At 34.8% G+C, this 18,623-nt stretch overlaps 2 protein-coding genes across 4 annotated transcripts in view; one reads left to right on the top strand and one right to left on the bottom strand.

The window, feature by feature from the left end:
• CENPP (centromere protein P) overlaps window positions 1–18,623 on the bottom strand; it is a 149,924-nt gene that overhangs the window by 113,276 nt on the left and 18,025 nt on the right. The gene's annotated exons all lie outside the window — the stretch shown is intronic.
• OGN (osteoglycin) lies at window positions 6,436–18,553 on the top strand. 2 transcript variants are annotated; one of them, XM_009819988.2, is made up of 7 exons: window positions 6,436–6,480; window positions 7,104–7,356; window positions 11,644–11,728; window positions 13,646–13,804; window positions 14,403–14,605; window positions 15,190–15,285; window positions 15,787–18,553. In XM_009819988.2, the coding sequence occupies exons 2-7, from the start codon at window positions 7,189–7,191 to the stop codon at window positions 15,955–15,957; spliced, it is 882 nt and encodes a 293-aa protein (XP_009818290.1). In that variant the 5' UTR covers window positions 6,436–6,480; window positions 7,104–7,188; the 3' UTR covers window positions 15,958–18,553. The 2 variants fall into 2 exon arrangements, with proteins under 2 accessions (XP_009818290.1, XP_059679091.1); XM_059823108.1 differs by lacking the exon at window positions 6,436–6,480 and having other exon boundaries at window positions 7,093–7,356.

Below are 18,623 nucleotides of genomic sequence, written 5' to 3'. Positions count from 1 at the left end.
AACTTGATCATTGGAAGCAATAAACATTGGTATTTTTCAGATAGGAAATTCCTAAGGAGAACATACTATCTTTTTAACAAATGTATTATACACTAAAAGGAGATTTCGCAGTCATTTTCCAATACTACTGCAAGAGTATGAACTTTTCTGAAACCAAATAGTGTATACACTATTGGAAGTTATGGAACTCCACAAATGTACACATTTATCATATAATGTTGTAAACTATTTTTTCCAGAATATACATTTCTAACAACCTAATTAATTTAAAAGGAAAATAAGTAATACCCTAATCTCGTAATTCATTGCATAAATTCATCATCTACAGAGAAAAAAATAACTCTACCTTCCCCTATTATAAAGCACAACACAGGAAAAAATAGATAAATATGAAGATTAGCCATAAATACAGAAAGTAACATAAATTCTATGAATAACATAAGGAACAGATAACAGGAACGTACACATAAGATACATTAAAGCCAATGAGTCTTGGAGCCCTGACTCTAGTGTGCTTGTAGACATAGTAATGGCTCTCAACAAATGACGATATCATTATAAAGAAGTAATGTCAATTCAGGAAGGAATTCTAAGCAACTTCAGTAAATTGAGGTAGGTTGGCTTTTGATTCAGGATATAACTGATGATATATACGCAAAGTTCAAGAGAACATCTGTTCAATAGAGGGGTCTGGGTAAATAGCAGACAGTACTATTACTGTAGTTACCATTTGTATTTGTTAACCATAGTTTGATTTCTGTTTACTATTGTGCATGATTTTTAAAGTGTGCTTTATTCATTTATAACACAGTAACTGATACAAGGAGTCTGTTTCTTTTCCAGAAATGCAAGGAATAAAGGTAATGTCTTCAGCTTTAAAAAATTCTGATTATAAATCAGAAACATATGGAAGGATGTTCATGTAATCACTAGGTCATTTTTCAGCTGTCTCTATTTTGCAGCTGGTGGCCCTAACAGTGACCTAAACTTAATCTAATTCACTGAGCCTTGGAAATAGTTGCAACTTTTCATAGAAATACTGGAGGTGTTTACACATAACTATTTCATCTCCGGTACTTTTTTGGTTATTCTGAATCTTTGGGAGTGTTCTAACTTTTTTCTCTAAGACATGATGATCATTTATTTTACATTTAATACTACCTCTGAACCCTCCTCCATCCCTCAAGGATGCTGCATTAGAATATACTCTGCTTAATATTACACAACAACTCTTCTACAGTATCATCTTCAATCCAGTTTCTGTGCATTGCTCAAGAACAAACCAGTAGACTGCTTTCTCCCTTTCAGGTACTCAGGCTTTTTGTTCCCAAAATGAATGCAGTCCCAGCAGAAGCACAGACATTAAACTGCCCTAAAATTATTTTTACTCCCCCATATCAGGATCTCAATCAACAAAGAGCAGAAGGGGATGCAGGAGTCTCAGAGGAGTTCCGTCTCACACATACATGCAGCAGCCAAAACATGAAGTTGTGCCATCAAAGAGATAAAAATAATTTTGGAAGGTAAAATAAATCAGACCACACAAACAGTCAAGCAGAAAAGGCCCACATTTTAGAAAAAAAAAAAGTTGTAGAGAACAATCCAGAATACTTAACTTATTTTAGGTTAAAAAAAAGAAGAAAATAAAAAGACAAACATTGAGTTGAGTTTTAACATCACTTCATGCCTTTGTTCTCTTTAACAGTAAGTCTGTGTTTCTCTGCTTGCAGATTATTTTGTATATGTTATCAGGCTGGTTCAATAACTACCTTTTACTCTATAAAACCTTTTCTATTATAATTATTCCAATCCAGAGCAGCTGGTCAACATTGTAAAGTGTTTAATCACACTTCATACAAAAGATACGCTAAGCAATATTGAAAATGTTACCTTCCACATGAACAAAAAAAAAAAAGTCACATACAAAAGAGAATTCAGCGTTATGTCTAGGTCTATAAATGCCCAGAAGCCTTTAAAAGCTTTCCTAATTTGTTCCCATCTTGTTCTTTCACAGACACATTTCTACCCAAGAGAAGACACTAATTTTTGAACATTCTGTATAAGTGATTCCCAATGTTCATCAGGCATAAGTAAGCTAAGCAATAATCCATACTACTTTCTTCCAAGAACACATAAAAACAATAAAACCCAGAAACCACAGAACTTGCCAATATTGTCCTTTAGAGACTATGATATAAGATGAAAGCCAAGGTCTTTAAGCAGCTGCAAAAATACACTTTCTTTGCCTAAATATAAAACAAACCTGAGTATTTAAAAATTAAAAAAAATCTCAGCTTTGGTTTATTTCATAAGGGATATCTTGATAGCAACCTTACAGCACTCTCCCTAGTGCTCCCTTCAGAGCCCTATTAACCCATCCACCCCAGAGAGAAGGCCTTTTTTTTTTTTTCATTTTTCTTCTTCCCTCTTCTTCCTAGTGTTCTGCCTCCCATCACACAATCATGACTCTTTATACAGGCAATGCCAGTCCCTGCTTCCACATAATACCTACACACACCCTGGAGAAGTAATTTCCAACCAACAACCTTACAGAGAGGAAAGGCTACCCCTTCAGGTAACCTGGCTCTTTGCAGGTCAATCAGTTCTTCAGTGCCTTGCAGGGGTTTACCAGGGATGAGACATGAAGTGCCTCATACAGAATTAATAGCCACCAGCCCTCAGTTCCATTGTAAAACACATTACAGCATTTCAAAGCAATGCTAAAAGTACAGAAAAGCTCTCTCCTGTCATTTTTGTACTAAGCTACTAAGCATTAAGTAAAATGTGCTAAACACCAACATGGTAAAAAGGTAATTAACATGCTAGCACCTATGAGAACTGAATAAGAACTGCTCATGGCAGCTTTTGCAGTATGCACCTGCGTGATCAGTTTTTAAGGAAAACTTTGGTTCCTTTTTTGATCTGCCTTTTGAAGTATTAGTAGAAAGGTGAGAACAGAAATGAACTATTCATACTAAAGCTCTGAGCAGGGCAGAGTATGAGGCCACTTCAAGTACAAGATAAATAGACTGAGCTGAACATCAGCCAGTTCAAATAATTCACAAAACCCGCTCGTCTGCCTGCGCAACAAAATCTTTCCTCAGTTCCTCTAGGATATTTTCAGCTTGATTTTACACTTTACCTGCTCTTAACATATAAACATTACTAAATGGTAGATTCCTTTCCAGATGCTGAAGAAGAGTTAATCAGCAACACATACAGTTTGGATAGTTACCTTAATTTTTGTCTTGCTCTCCCCTACCTTTCCTACCTCTGCCATCCATACCCATTCAACTTCTTTTTCCCCTCCTAAAAGCCTTTTATTCTTCCTTGTCTAACCTAATAGAAGGCAACACTGGGGAACAAATTTTACACCTACTCTGTATGCAACCCTTTTCCCCTAAAGTTAAGTTTTTCTGAAAGCAGAATCCAGAGAGCAAGTGTCCTTTGTTATACTGGCTAGGATTCTCTCTACTAGAAGTAAAAAAGTGTTATACTTCATTTACACCTTCAGCTACATTTCATATCCTTACAAAATTGTAGGGAAATTACTATCGTTCAAATTTAAGCCAGGTTTCCATTTCAACACAATTAGTAAAACAGCCATTTAAAATGCCTAACATTTCAGATCAAAGTATCTTGTGGGGAAATCAGTCAGTGAAAATGAGATATCATGGGTAAAAAAAAAGAAGGCACACCTGACAAGTCAGAAAGCATACCATAAACACATTATCAAGGCCCTCTTCAAAAACTGGAGCTCAATTAGTTAACAACAGAGCTCGTTTAGGTTTTCAGAAAAGAAACAGCCTTTTAAGTACTAGATCCTGGTAACTAGAGTCCAAGAAACATGTACCTGTGTATTAAACTTCTAAGCACTAACAATGCTTAGAAAGCACACTCTGCTTGCCAGGGTGAATACTTCCCGCTAGCTTCCCTATTGCCAAGGCATACGGAACCACATTTTTCATTTCAGATGATGTGGATATTGTGGTTATTTCAAGTCATTTTGAATAGGAATAAAGCAGCACTGTTGCAGAAAGAAGTGATACTATCCTTCCTTGTTTGCAGCTACTTGTGCCATCCCCTTCCTTGTGCTGATATGAGCATCTGTTACATGTTCAGACAAAAACAGTTTTTATTTGAAATTATCTGTTACTTTTTTTTTTTGTTTCTGGCACAAGGGATGACAAGCAGATGAAATACAGGACAGGACTACGACTCTATTTGGCACTGACAGGTTAAAGTGACAGTAAAACTATACTGTAAGGTAAACCTTGATGACATCATGCCAAAGTAATTACTTAACATACCACTCTTCAAATGTATTTTGTAAGTAGATGTTCATGAGTTTCTTATAAGTGCTCAGATAACAACAGTGAGTACACACATTACACAGTGTTTTTGTGGTAAGCATACCACTGAAATCGTGTGACCCTGATGAACACAGACTTCTGAAAATGTTTTCTGCAGAAGCTGTTACTAAAGTCGTCTAATGTTACAGAGCCTCTTCTCTTGCAGATCAAAGCAAGTAAGAGTTTTCCTGCATGAAGACCTCCCAAATTTTCAAGGCCACATTTATCTAGTAATTATCCCTAATTTTTTAAAATTGTCATATATAAGGAAAAAAACTAAGCTATTCCCAAGATATTCCACGTACATAGCTGTGAAATCTAGGATTTCAGTACTTATAAAATAAATTCTCATAAAATATAACAAATATATCTAATATTTTATATCATGCTTTCAGTTTCAGTACTTAATACTTTCCCCTTAGAACATTTCTCCTTTGATTACATTCAAGCATTGGAAAAACTTGGATGCGCCAGAGCCAGATGAGATCTTAACCTGAACGCTTGGCAGTGAAGTTGGCAGTTGGAAAGAGACAAGTACAATGCAGAGCTGCTGTCATTACCTCTGAAACATGTATGAAACCATGAGGGATGGTAAGACAGTATTGACACTGCAACTTTTTTGTCCCTTCCTCAGCAAATCCACCCCTTCTATCACACACAGAACTGAAAGTTCTATGTACTGCAGAAGAAAACACCTTACCAATCTAGCCACTTCAAAACTTCTATTTATTGTTCCAGCAGAACAGCAACCAATGTGATTCTAAGTCCAATTTCCATTATTATTGAGCCTCTTCCCTTTACATTTCAGTTGTACTTACAGCAAAATCATTACCCTAGAGCAAGCTGCAAGTCCAAACTATGACATTGTTTAATTTGCATATAAGCTAAACAAAAAACATTTTAATAAAAGCCTAATGAGTTCAGAAAGTGGTAACTGATTATAAACTGGAAAAAAGTTTAGAGAGCAAATGGCTGTAGCCACTCTACAATTTGCAGATCTACTGCAGACATCTGGTTTCTAAACAAGGCAGCACTTACAAGAAAACGTAACCAAATAGATCCACTATTTATCTCCAACATTACTCTGACAGTGCTACCTAAAAAAAAAAAGTAATGAAAATGAGAGAGAAATGTAAATTTGAATATATTCCCAATAGATTTTATTGCTACATACTTTTTAAAGACTCAAAAAAGCTACTTTGTAAACTTTAAAGTTGGTCATCTGGCTCCCATTTGTACTGGCTGCCAAAACTACATAGTAAGGAAAAGGATGGGGGAGGAAGAAATGCATTAGAAATCCAGAAAACTGCTGCTTGTAGTTTAGATGAAAATTCTACACCTGGACAGTCTTTACTAAGTTATCTATAGAACTGACACAGAACTTAACTCGAAACAACTACTTACTGTGAAACCAATTTTTCAATAAATTGCCTAACAAGTCATTCAATGAAGCATTTAGACATGAATTACTTGTCTGAAAATCTCAACACACACACACAGAGTTCTAAAAAGTGTTTTTTCTTTCCAGAACTCTTCAGACTGAAAAGTTTCCATTTCACACTTAGGTGAAACTTCTCTAAACGTATACAACTCGTAATGAAACATTTTATTACTCATAAAACGTGACTAATATGGTATACGTATGTTTTGGCTCTACCTCTGTCTCAGTCAGAAAGCAGCTGCTTTGTCTCTTAGCTAAACCATTAAACAAAATGAATAACACATGCCTTGTTATAGACCTCTAGTTTGCACAATTAATATTTGATTTACAGAAAAAGCCTTCGCAATTTTAAAGACTAAATCACCACAAAGCAGAAGGCTACCATTTTAACAAGTAATATGAAAAGTAGGATGAGCTAGACAGACGTAACATTTACAAGTGTTATTCAAAGTACAACCCCCCTGCTCCAGGATATTACCTCTTACCCCAGGGAAAGAATGCTGGCAAAGCATTTTTTTACCCCATGGAAAGCACTTTTAAGACTGTCAAACTTTGAAAGAGTGTTCATTTCAACAATTTGGATGCAATTCATAACTTTACTCTTATTAATCCACTTTAGGTTAACCTATAGATAAGGATATCTGGTTTTATGACAATCACAGAAGAACTTTGAATCTGCTAAAAACGGTAAGTGGACTACTTTTAGGAAAGTATATTAACCTAAAGCTTAAATAAAACACTTAATTACAGTAAACAGGAAAAAATGCTATGTAAAGATTTCTTTTTAAAATTATTGTGTATTTAAAATGTTTTAAAGATTATTGTTTGTAGCCTCCTCCCCCTGCCCAAAAAGTGTACAACCTGTAAAAATTCAGGGGGTGTTAAGTTATCTTTTACTTTCAAATGTAAAGACAATGAGATATTATTGTTATAGAGCATTTAGTTTTGAAAATCTTTATTTTGACAACCAAAAAAATGCATTTGAACCTCTCTCGTTTTCATTAGTTCAGCTACAAACATGCCAAACGTTTCATAAAATGCTTTAAAAAATCCTCTTCCTATTAACAAAAACAACACACTGGGAACCAAGCAAATGCAATTAAGATAATATTTTCCTTATTAGTTGGAAAATGTTGTTTATTATTTCCCAGTTTCTTTTCATGTTAAGAACAGTTTTTATAATGCTAGAGTCTAATTAAAGGATATCAAGAGTTAAAAGTTGTTCCATGTTCCTTATGCGTTAGAAACCCCTGCCAACTAGTCCTCAAGGCTTTAAATATTGTTTTGACGGATCGCATTTTCATTTCCAGTCACAAAGAGAGTATTCTCCATAGTCAACACACGAGCAGATCTTCACCAGCTCAGTGAAAGCCAGATACATTGTTCCGTGCAAGAATGAAGACTTTGCAGACTACTTTTTTTTTGTTTGTGTTTGTGCCTTTGGTAAATTCAGCACCACCTATACAGCAAGAATCACTCCAGTTTTATGAGTATGACACAGATGTTACCATGGGAAGCCTGATCCAACAAGATTATGAAATGCAATCCAAGGATATAAGAAAGGTATTTTATTTATATTATCAGTTTAATATTTTTAACTGCTAAGCATTATATGAATAAGGTATTACATGCATGTATGCAAGTTTTATGGAAAAGTTTTATAATAATAGCAAAACATACAATGGTTTCAGACATAGGGAAAACCACAAATTAAAACCACAAAAATACTACCCTTGCTACAGTTTGAGAAACCTGCAAAAGACAGGCTTTCACAAATAAGACTAAAGCATCATTTTTAACCCTGCTGTAGTTATGTGCCTACTGTTGTAAGAGTTTCAAGAATGGGATATACTAGCATACTAGCTCAACAGTTTGAGTAACATTGTATTAACACAGTAAGTTTGTTTAAAAACAAGACAGTGATTTTATTTTGGAGGGGGTTTTTTGTGTCAAAGTAATACTTGAAACGGTACTTTTTATTGGAAATAACCTGCCAGCGTAAACCACAGTTTCTCTTTCAACTTACCAAACTATCAAGTTTTTTGCCTTGGTTTTTCAGGGGTGTGTTGTTTGGGTTTTTTGCAACTCAACAGTTTAGCAGTCCTGAACTACTATGGAACATCCAGTCCTGCGGTAGTCACCTACATTATTAACACTTTGAGAGTCTTAAAGGTAGCAATAAAGATTATATCTCATGGCACTCACCAGCACCCCCAAACGGTCAATTCTGAACTTTTTTGGTGCATGCTCCACATGCTTTTTAATTTAAACACTTAAGCAGAAGACACAAAAACAGAGTAGAGTTAAATGAAGTGCAACAGCCTCAGCTGACAGGGAGAGCTAAAAGCCTCATAACTCTGTTCAGACTGCCTCTGACAGGACCTAAACAATACACATCAAGAGAACAAGATACAACATTGATCAGGCAGAAAAACTAACAATGACTGCCCCAAGACTAGCTGCCAAGGGCAATACCACATATCCAAACAAAGCGGTAACAACCAAGTATTAAAAAATTCAAGGAAGTTTTCATTAACTGTACTTGTTACCATAACTTAGTCTGATAAACAAGAAAAAAGACAACAGCAAAAGATAATCAGCATAAGTAAAAAAACTGCAGCACATGTATAGAAAAATCACTTCTGTATACCTTTTTAATATTCTCCCAATTCTACTTAAATTGTAACTTTCCACTGTTAGACTAAAAACAGCAGCTACATATTTATATTTTTAAATAATGTCTAAGGTATTTTTAAATGTGACATTTGCTACAGTGATGAAGTAACATGTTTCATAAACCTATGAAAAAGAGACCATTTAAATTACTTTTAACTAATAGGTGGCTATCAACTCGCAACTGAGTAAAGTTTTTTAAAAAACACTAAAAACGTTAACTTTAACTACTTAGGCACAGCATCAGATGTCATTCATTACTAAAATTGTTCTAATAAGAACAGTTCAGTAAAAAGAATGATAAGGAGTATACCTACAAGGAAATGGTGCCAACAGATGTGCCACAGACTAATCAAAGTCCATACTGGCAGTGCTATAAACTAGAGGTCTTCTGACGGCCAACAGTTCTGCTTAGGATAATTCTAGGAATGCAGTCGGTCATTATTTCCATCAGGTCAGTTCTCCAATGACATGTTTTCATTGCAAAATAATAAATTAGTTCCTTATGTGCAACAAATACATCTATACAAGTTCCAGTGCTCCCAATTTAAATCATGGGATGTGCAAACATATCTTCTATTCATATACTGCACAAATTCTTGCTCCCAGAATATTTCAAGTGTTAACTGTAACTGAAATACATGCCAACAATTTTCTCAAACATTCCCAGTCAGAAATCTATCTTGCATGACAAATTTAACTCCTTACTGTGTGCTTGAACACACAGTTAGAAAAAAGATTTTTAGTGAAAACCTCAGAAGAAACCCATTTTATGTTAGTGATCAGCAAAATAAAGGGAACCTTAGCCTACTACTAAGGAGAAGGTCAGCCAAGCAAAACTTATTCCAATGATTATTATTTGAAACCACAGCCACTCCAGTCTTGAATAAAAATATTAGAAGCTTAAAAACATGAAATCTTAATTTCCACAACAGAACCATCCAATTAGACACTATCTCATATCTGACTACTTCATTCCATTGAATATAAACTATCAGCTTTATAGACCTTTGTGTGTTATAAAGATGAATGTTATTGTGGTTTTGTATGGGTAATTCAGGTCTGTAGAGTAAAGTGCAAGAGGCAGGTGGAATTTAAATACATAAGTAGGCCAATATTTCTTCAGTGCACTCCCTACATATGGAAGTAATGAACTTTCTGTGGTTATAATCCAAACAGTCTTCTGCACTGATACTCCACTGCTAGGAATTTTTATAGCTGACAAGGAAATACATCCAATATACTGCTTATTTATACTACTTTTTTGGGGGGGGGGGCGGGGGGGGCATGCCAGGTGAGGTGGGCAGGGGAACCTGTTGTTTAATTTTGTGGATTTAACAGTGTTCTGCAAATAATCAGGTTTATTTTTGTTGACATTTCCTGCTTGCAGAAATTAGTTGTACACTGTATTCTGCAAAGAATTCACATGCATGCTCTTTGAAAGATCACACCTCCAGCAGGATATCCTACTAGAAATCTACACCTGGTACATATATGCTATGTCAGCAAACACATTTTTCATACAAGCATGTTAAAAATGCCCCTTATGAGCCAAACTACAACAATAGATACGCAGTTCTGTTTTAAGTCCATCTACACAGAAGTCTCTACTGGCATGCATACCTCAGTCAAGGACCCTGTCTTCACATACCTAATCAACATATCTATGCAAGGTAAACATTTTTGCAGAAACCTTCTGTAAGGTTTTTTGCTTGCTTGAGTCTAACTGTTCAGCTCAGAGTCCCTAGCTTCTCTACACCCAACACTGCAAAAGCTCTTACCCTACACAGAAGTTTCATGCTACAACTGCTAAACCATTGCCAGCATTCTAACTTGGCTACAAAAGCCTTACTAGAACAAACCCACCTATCCCAAACCTTACACAAAAACAAGAGGCAAAAGAGAGCCATAGCCTGGATAGACAAATGCAGGGAAGAGCCAAGGGATGGATGATTCACAGGCTAAAAAAGGGTCAAAACAACAGAAGCTGACCAAGATATTTGTTTCTCAGGCTTTATGTCAAGCTTGAGGGGTTTATTTTGCAGCATACAAGAATTCCCCACAGTAAAATATATGCAAGCCATTGAATACTACATAAAACGAAGTGAGTATCAGAAGTAACTTGACAGATAGTGTTACTTTCACATTGCTCTAGTAGATGAACTATCTGTGTGCTACATGGCTGAATGGGGGGAGGGGGAGAAGAATTTATAATATGAGGAAAAATCGGTTCACTTGTGAGCACTTGCAGCACTGAAGCAGCTCTCTTCAACAGGGGACTGTACTCCTGACAGGGCCTGATCCTTAAGCACATTTAAAGAAAAACATCCTCCACACCAAATAATGTACTTTTCCCCCATGTGTGTTCAAAAGCAATGCAGACCAAAAAGCATATTGTCTTACTTTGTCCTACAACTATTCCCCATCAAAAAAGACAACGAATGATGCTAGCCAAGCACAATTGCACAGTCAACCTAAAAATCCTCTTAACTTTAATACATGCAAATCATAGTATAACCCACTGTACGTATACTGTATAATTCTTGAAATAGCATGCAATTGTTTAAAACTCCTACGGTATTCAATGAAAACCTGACTGCCATTTCCTGCATCACAAAAGGCCCTTTCTGTTAGCAGCCCAGGTCTTAAAACAGACTTAAGTGCAGTTAATGGAAATGAAGTGCTTAATTTCAGCCAATGACTATCTCAACAGGGAATTCTGAATAACTTGAAATGCAAGGCATGTTATTTTACTGAAATTATTTGGGTAAAACAAATAAAAAATACAACTTATAGTCACAAGAATCCTATCAAATTTTGCACGATGTGCAAAATCTTCTATCTTCAGAACTCCAGGCTTTTGTAGACACCCATCACTTACATATTCCTTCCCCACCACATAATCTATATTTTCTCTCTATTTTTGTGTCTACTGTTGTTTCTTAAAGAATTTTACTTTTCTAAAGAACACTAGCAGCACCATCTTCCCTTCTTGCCTTCCAAAGTGAATACCTCATGTACAAAGGGGGTAATATATACTCTTATATGCCGGATGACTAATGTGATTTTAAAAATTAAACATAAGGAAGTATGTCCTAGGAAGCTCATTTTTAAAGGATGTGCTATTTCAGATCTTTGTAATAATCTTTTTTAAATAACATTTGCTCTCACACAAAGGATGGAACAAATGTTTCTCTTGACACTTCCCTAAGACTGCAAGGGGATGACAGTGAACGCAATGTACCACCAACAAAGGATACAAGTAAGTTAATCGATATGAATACTGTAAAATTTAAGCTCTCCAAAAGAACATATTTTAATATGAAAATTTAATATACAAAGGATAAGGAATATAGAATTAATCTTTTCATTTATGAATAACTTTCATATCTCCTGTGGAGACTCTTCTAACTTCTGATGGAGCAGGCTGAAAAAGTTTAAAGGATCCTCAGGTAAACTCCGAATACACAAAGCACAGCTTCTAAGAATCTCTATAGACTTACCCAGTCATATTTGCTGTAGAGATGTACCCAAGCTAAGTTAGGCAAGACAAGCAAGGAAAACAAAATACAAACCCTAATAAGTTCCATGGTTTAACCAAGTAATGATGAAACATGATGTGCTTAAATTAAATAGATTTCTTCAAAGAACTGGCTATTCTCACAGTTTACATCTGATGATCAGAGAGGTCAATTATTAAAATACATCAGGAGCATTCTTCGCTAGCCTAAGTATCCTACAGGCTCTGAGGTGTATTGTCCAGATTTCTCCTAATGAGCCACAATGACTTCTAAACTTGAGAGGAACAAAGTTTTTTGTCTGCCAAACAAGGCATTGAAAAAAAAGACACACACATTTCGGGTGTATCTGTGATCTAAACTTCCAAAAATAACTGATGATTCAGCAAGACCACTGGAGTGTCAAACTCCAAAGCTTAATCAAGGTTAGTTATTGCCAAATAGCATCTGTCGACAAGCCCCCATCAAAAGCAGAACAAATCTGTAAGAATGACAGAGCTTCTAGTCACAGACAAGCATAAAAACTGTTGCCTTTTAAATAGTGACAACATTATTTCACAATCATTTTCCATTTCCGACACTAGCGTATGACAAACAAGACACTAAATCAAAAAAGGCAAGCAGGGCAGAACTCTGAACTCTAACAAATGGTAATATTCACAAATTTAAAGCTCAAAATCTCAATTCCATTCTCTGCAAGAAAAATAAATAATTACTTTATTATACATACTGGGTTGGCTTCCCAGTGTTGACTGGCTACTTCTATAACTCATCACTGTTTGCAAAAGATCCTATTTTGCTGCATGGTGATATCAAACTACCTAGCAGTATGACACTACTCTCTCTACTACAGACAGACCAACTTGGAAGCTAACCAAAAATCTCACAATATAGAAAACACAGTAGATCAGATAGCAGTGGTGACGAAACTGGATTGAAAGCCATATTTGTTATATGTATTTGAATATTGCTGTCATACAAGACATTTCTGCAAAGCAGAAATGACTAATACTCTACTAATGTCTATGAGGAACAGTACAAGCCATAATGGGCTTAAACTGCATTAAAAGAGATACAGGGTTTCTCTCACTACTTAGAATAGCAGCTTTCAAAAAACTCAGTAAAAAAACTGGAACAGATTGCCTGAAGTAATTATATAATCATCATTGCTGGAGGTTTTGTAAAAAGGATTAGACAAAATAGTAGCTAGGAGTAACACAGAGTATACGTGACTCTGCCAGAAATGCTCCAATGCAATTACAGCATCAAATGTGTGCACTGCCAGATGTTTCTCCTGCATGGATTTCTCTTTTCAAAAGAATGGTTCTACAGATGACATTTAACATGATCACAGAGTTGCAGTTGCCATATTCACAATACTCTAAGCCAATTAAAGAATGAAACTGAATTCAGATTGATTAATAGCATTTCAAGACACGCTCAGAGAATATACACAGGGAAATTATGCATGATGAAAAGAATACAAAACTCATAAAAGTTCAGAATATTAAATCTTTTCAGAACTTGAAGCAAATAGAATTTTTAAAAAAATCTATCGATGGGAAATCTTAAAAGATACTAGAGAAAATTCTATTTTGAATATTCAAGCTTAAGCTAGTTGAATAACTTTTAACTGCCTACTCAAAATAATTTGCTTTCAGATTTACCTACTTGTCTGCTCTGTGTGTGTTTAAGCGGATCAGTGTACTGCGAGGAAATAGACATCGAAGCTGTACCCCCACTGCCAAAGGAAACAGCATATCTTTATGCACGATTTAACAAAATAAAAAGGATAGCAGTCTCAGATTTTGCTGACATTAGTAAGTAATGTTCAAATTTTAATTTCCATTTACCTGATAGCATATTTTTTTAAGTTGCTGTTCCTTAATAGTATGCCAGGATTACCAAAATACCATATATTTTATACTTGGCTAGATTTCATCACATGTATTACTTATTTAATTCAATGCTTGTATTATAACAGGAACTGTGAAAGCAACAAGGAAACCCATCTTGGCCCATGTAGCCATCCTGATATTCCCACACAATCATAGCAAGAGCAGTTTGCTAAAAATAAAGTTTATCTCTGCATCCCAACCAGTCTTAAATGACCAGGTATTATTTTTCCTTCAAATGCTCCAGGGATATCTCTCCCAGCTATCTCACTCTACAACATGACAAATTCTATGAGTATCTGAAATCATGTTGTCTCTAAGAAAAAAGGAAGGATCCAAAGTATTTTCCTTATTATTATTTTTTTTAAATTTAAGACCATGAGGAAAGCCAAACATGGATTTTTATTCCTATCTTAATAGTATTTACATTTGTAGATTACAATTAGGATGGTGCAACCATACGTATTTCACATACCATGTAATTTTAAATTCAATATTTAGATTTAATTTCTTTTGTGTAAAGCTACCTTGAGAAGAATTGATTTTAGTGGAAACAGGATAGAAGAAATAGAAGATGGAGCCTTTTCAAAGCTTCTGTTATTGGAAGAACTCTCTCTTGCTGAAAATCGACTTATAAAGCTTCCTGTTCTACCTCCCAAACTAACAACATTTAATGCAAACCAAAATAGAATCAAGAGCAGAGGAATCAAAGCAAATGCTTTCAAGGTAAGTAAAAGACAATAATTTAGGTAACCAAACTAAATAAAATTAGTAACCAGACTATCCAGTATACCACCAAATTATTTTTTCCTGCATTTTTGTAATCTAAGAAACAAACTATGACGAAGAAGCTTTCCAGATTTTGTTTCGTTTTTAAGGCATTTTGGAATAGTCCTTTGTGCACTAACTCTCTCATATCATTCATTTAAAAATATTTCCATGAAATATCTTACCTACTTCCTTTCTTTCTTACATGCGAAGAAAAACTCAGTTCAAAAATCGATGGCTCAAATACAGTTCTGAGGACCACATGAATACTAATAAACAAGGATATAGCTTTATAGTGATCTCAAATTTTATAACCAATAAGCTGACACTGAAATTTCCACAACATAGAAGGCCTGTTCTATGAGTTTCTTGACACAATAGAATTCAGCCATTCACAGCAAAAGAATCTTTCACATTAGATCACTTCACAGGCTTTCTAGGTGATCAGAAAAAAATACTGATGTCTTGTAACAAGCACAAGTTACTAAACCTCAATTAAGTAATATCAGCATTAATAATCTCTCTCTCTTTCTTTCTATTAGAAGCTGACAAATTTGGCCTACCTCTACTTGGGACATAACGCACTGGAATCTGTTCCCCTTAACTTACCAGAAAGCCTGCGTATTCTTCACCTTCAGGTATTTTTGAAGTATTTCTGTAACATTCTGTTACAAAGAGCCTCACTAGTTACATACTTCAAACCTAAACTCACTGTCTTTTAAAACAGTTCACACTGCAGTTGTGCTACAGTTGTCTAACACTCCTCAAAATAAAACAATTTACCTCTAATCTGTATGGCCACAGCTATTCCATGTTCAGAAGTTGTTTGTTAGCTAATTGCCATGCAAGAATTTCTCATTCGTTTCTGTACATCGAGGATAGGAAATGGTAAAAATAAGCAATAATCTTTAATCAACATTACATTTCAAACATCAGTAACAACCTCAAATTCCTTATCAGCTCATTGATTGGTTTGAAGAGACTTGATTCCTACATATCTATAGTATATACAAATCAATCCCAATGACAATAAAATGGGAAGGTAGGAGGAATAAAATTAAGTTCTTCAACATATATGGGAGGGTATATATATGTGTGCGTATATTTACTTATTTATTAAAAATTGTTTTGTTTTGCAGTACAACAATATTACTACAATCACCGATGACACATTCTGCAAATCTAATAACACACGTTACATCCGCACAAGTATGGATGAGATAAGGATGGAAGGCAATCCGATCCTCTTGGCAAAGCATGTTAATGCTTTTTCCTGCTTGAGAACACTGCCTGTAGGAACATACTACTAGCCACTACTTACGTAATTATATGTGCCAAAACTTAAACATGGTAACAAAAGATCATTCTTTTTCTTCTGTTTACACGTTTATATCCTCTTCCTTACTAATGCCATTTTCCCTGCATACCCAGAACCTTTTACTACATTGAAATGTGGTTCTCCTCTGAAATAACTATTTCAAAACAGCCACTTTATTTAGTAGTTGCAATGTCACCCATGCTTTAAGAATCTTTTCTGTTAATGAAAGTGTAAAAATACATATATGCACACACATATGTCCTCAACTTTTATTTCACCACATGTTCTTTACGTGTAGGTAAAATCTCACAAGTAACTGCTTGTTCACATTCACCAGTACCCAGAACAATCACTACATTTTACTTCGAAATAAATGCAAAACAGTCTTTGAGCAAGCTACAGAGGAAAAAATATATCTTAATTCCAATGTCACTTTTTTAATCTGAAATGAAACTTTTTCAGTTGACCTTCAAAAGTGTGTTGGATGAAGTTGCATACAGAAGAAAGTTATGCTTAGAAATAGAACTTCCCAAAGCTTAACTTCATTAAATCTTTCTTAAAAATTTGGGTTGTGGCAAACGAGAATAATCAATATTTAGGCTCAGTATACCAAGCAACATAGCAAGTGGAACTTTTCAAAGATGTGTTAAATCCCTTTCTACTACTTTGCTTTCAAAATAATCTAAGAGTGTGTGTGTATATATATTATATATGTATTTTATTTTTAGATGAGGTATTTTTAATTGAAATATATAAATTTTGCTCGGCTGTACTCACAAGTCATTCTTGCCACACCAGCTTCCCATTTTAATACAATGGTCAAAGCACAGCATAGTATGACTCTAAGTATACTTAACAGATAATGTAGACCGAGCCTTGTTCCACTGCTTTTTCTTGACAAGGAAATGTGACAATATGACTAACAGCAAAGCTGAATTTCTTTTTTTACCTGTAAATAAGTAAGATTTCAGCCAGATGTCAGTGCAAAGAAACAGAAATACCCTTGTACAATAATACTTTTGCTCATTAGGGAAAAATCAAATCAGATCTTTAAATTAAAAAGTTGATTCTATCATTAATCTAAAAATAGTGTTAACTTCAGGCAAATTAAACTAGCATCATTTCACTAAACTACTTTAAGCCGTGCAGCGTATTAAAAACACAGATCGATGTGTGCAGGCCTCAATAGTCAGTTCACCTAAAACTAGACATAATTGATACAGGACACAATGTTTTTAATTACACAGTTACAAATTTGTGACATTTCATTTTCAGTTTCTCCCCTCAAATACCTACTGCAGGCGTAAACGCTTCAGATAAATGAATGCCAGAAGTGCGCTAGTTACTATTACCAGATCAACTTCATACTGATTTTGAAGCTAGTATAGGTTCCTAATTTGTAGAAATAGTTAAGCATCAAATGCATGATGATGTATCACTACATCTAGAATACTGATTTTACAAGATATTTTGTACTAGTTTTGTTTATCTTATTTAGCTAAGCCTCGAATTGTTAGTGCTTGTACTACAGGGAATTAAGTGCACACTTAATTCTGAACATACTGATGCTCTGCCACAAAGAGTGTTGAGTCCTACGTGACTTTTAGTCACTTTTTAAGTGACTATGTCAAGCATCAACTGTGGGCTCATCCCTCTGGAAAGAGGATGCATCTATGAAATGCAGCACAAAAATATTTTTGCCCTGAACCCATTACCCAAAAGAGACAGAGCAATCCCCAATATTTTTTCATTTTAAGTTATTTGGTATAACAAGAAAGAAATTCCATTGTCTTAATGCAACTGAGAACAAACCCAAGTCCAACAGTGAGAACACTACTTAGTTTTCATTTTCCCATGTAAGTCATAAAACTTTGATGCTTCCAGGCTTTTAGCAAAAGGTAAAAAATAACCCCAAAGCATGTAAAAATACATTCCAACTTCGAACCAAATTTATACTAGGAAAAAATAAAAGCCACCAATTCTCTTATCCCGCTTTTGATAAATGCCTAAGATGGAGAAAACACAGCTAGAAGTGTAAGTGTAATAATGTTACATAAGCAGTGGCCTCTGATCTTATTTTCATCAAATCATTATTACTAAATAAAGTTCTTTCCAGTATTAACAGGATCAGCAAGTATCACCAAAACTGTTCCTATGAAAACAATCATGTGTATACACAAATATATGCACATTTATGTAATATATTCACACATGTAAACATTCTAAGACCTAACTACTACCACATTATTAATTTTACATTAAAGTGTTGTACATATTTTTGAAAAAGTACTAAATATCAACAGTAACACTAACTAATGTTCTTAGTGTTTTGTGAGCAAACCAAAGTAGACAACTGGTACCTTCTGAATGCCTCACGCAGGCAATAAATTCTCTGATATGTTTTAATTTACTTTTCCCATTCATAGCAAGTTAACTCCTCAAAACATTAACTGAGAAGGGCTTCAGTATGCAGGATGTTTTACCTTCTATTTGTGTGACCAGTACTAATATCAAGCTGAATGTACACCATTCTATTTTTTTCCTATCACTCATTTCTGTTCTGTATTTCCAATAAAACTTGAATTTTTTTCCTTGTTTATCATTATCTTCAACAATCTGCTCTTCCAGCAATGCCAACACACTTCAGTTGTTCAGCCT

Source organism: Gavia stellata, chromosome 12, assembly GCF_030936135.1.
Source record: "Gavia stellata isolate bGavSte3 chromosome 12, bGavSte3.hap2, whole genome shotgun sequence".
NCBI classification, from domain to species: Eukaryota; Metazoa; Chordata; class Aves; order Gaviiformes; family Gaviidae; genus Gavia; species Gavia stellata.
This window is presented reverse-complemented; position numbering and strand designations above follow the sequence as displayed.

Bases quoted from the DNA above. Each gene is read 5' to 3' on its own strand.
- OGN (XM_009819988.2), top strand. From the start codon at position 7,189: ATGAAGACTTTGCAGACTACTTTTTTTTTGTTTGTGTTTGTGCCTTTG. The intron at 7,357-11,643 runs GTATTTTATTTA...TCTCACACAAAG, and splicing joins AATCCAAGGATATAAGAAAG to GATGGAACAAATGTTTCTCT. The intron at 14,606-15,189 runs GTAAGTAAAAGA...TCTTTCTATTAG, and splicing joins TCAAAGCAAATGCTTTCAAG to AAGCTGACAAATTTGGCCTA.